We start from the raw sequence: 1,419 nt of genomic DNA, 5'->3' as shown, positions 1-1,419 counted from the left end.
CCTCCGACTACTTGCAACGTTGACCAACGCTCAGCACTATGCTCACTGCGCCAAAATTTCAGAGCTCATCCGGGCGCTCGCGCACGGCCTTGTTCATTGAACACACACGAAACGAACTGTAACGAATCAATGATGACCTAATTTTTGTACAACATAAAAAGGCTCATTGATATATTTTGGTCACAAAATAAATTTATTTAATTTTGTTTTAGCAAGCGACGGATAAATACTTGGAACCGATGTTTTTTTGTGCTGATAATACTGGGTGCTTCCTGAAATCACATTTTATATTTGCGACACACATTTGTTTATTTTTTGGCGCATTTATGACGCGATTATGCTCGTCGTTGCTGGCTCGACAGTGCGAACAAACACAAATTTAGTTGCTAGATTAGGGACAATTATGGTGCTGCAACCGATTCACTCTCCAGCCGAAACCCTCTCCTTTCTTATACCAAAGTGTCACTTCGTAACCATCCCTTTCAAGCCGATGTCCGTGTCATCAACGCCACCGCCTCCATTGACTCCTCGTGCGCCCCGTCGAGATCGTGTTGCCGCACCTAGTGGACGCGGTACAGGCTTCGGTGCTGACGAGCTGACGAGCTTCCTGAAAGCGCTAGAAGAACATCTACCACTGGGGCGCGACGAGTTGGAACTGGTTCTTTCTATCCACATCCGGAGTTTCAGCGCCAACAACCACACGGTCGACTCATTACGAAGGAAGTTCGCTGCTTTATGCCGCCCCCGCATACCTACTGGTAATCCTACATGCCGTAACAGGGCGGGAAGGCTGAGGGGGGGGGGCAGCATTTTTTTTTTTTAAATAAAAGGAGTGTTCTTCACCACCAATAAAACGCATTGCTACACGGTCCAACCGGTAGCCGTATGCTGTCGCTTCACCCCTAACCACCTACAGTCCCCCCAGTATTTCACCAGCTTACCTGTAAGCCGACGATAAACGCGAAGGTACCATCACGCTGTGCTTAACTTTTAGTTAATAAGTATAAGTGTTTTCACTTGGTCCAGATTTCGAACGGCTTTACTATAGCTCTGCACTATTATAACCTTTAGTTTTGTATTCCGAAAAATTGGATAAGATGTCATGGTATAATCACTCTAGTTGCAATCTCAAGTACGTCACAAAATAAGCATCACAAAAAATGCTCCGCTGTAGGGTCTCTTTCTCGAATAGTACGCATAAAAATTGTGATTTCAGAAGTCACCCACTACAGTCATTAAAATACCGCTATACTATTGAACTAACATTTGCACGTGGATGGCAAAGGTCTGTGGGTTTTGGTGAAAATTGGTTGCAGGCTGGTGAGACCGCTTATTCGCAATTCTTCGGTCTATTATTTCGAAACATTATTTGAAGTCGAAATTGACTTGATAACGTTAATCGTACAGGCTAATTTTTTT

The 1,419-nt window shown here is 44.3% G+C and overlaps 1 protein-coding gene across 1 annotated transcript; it reads left to right on the top strand.

Annotated features, from left to right (window-relative positions):
* Positions 1-403: 403 nt before the first annotated feature.
* PPTG_20241 (hypothetical protein) lies at positions 404-958 on the top strand (the record flags this gene model as incomplete). The annotated part of the gene is made up of 2 exons (XM_008918921.1): positions 404-758; positions 831-958. The coding sequence occupies 2 exons, from the start codon at positions 404-406 to the stop codon at positions 956-958; spliced, it is 483 nt and encodes a 160-aa protein (XP_008917169.1).
* Between the last annotated feature and the right edge of the window lie 461 nt (positions 959-1,419).

The sequence above is a fragment of the Phytophthora parasitica genome, assembly GCF_000247585.1.
Source record: "Phytophthora parasitica INRA-310 unplaced genomic scaffold supercont2.376, whole genome shotgun sequence".
In the NCBI taxonomy this organism is placed as follows: domain Eukaryota; phylum Oomycota; class Peronosporomycetes; order Peronosporales; family Peronosporaceae; genus Phytophthora; species Phytophthora nicotianae.
Note: the sequence above shows the minus strand (reverse complement) of the source record. Positions and strands in the feature narration are given on the sequence as shown.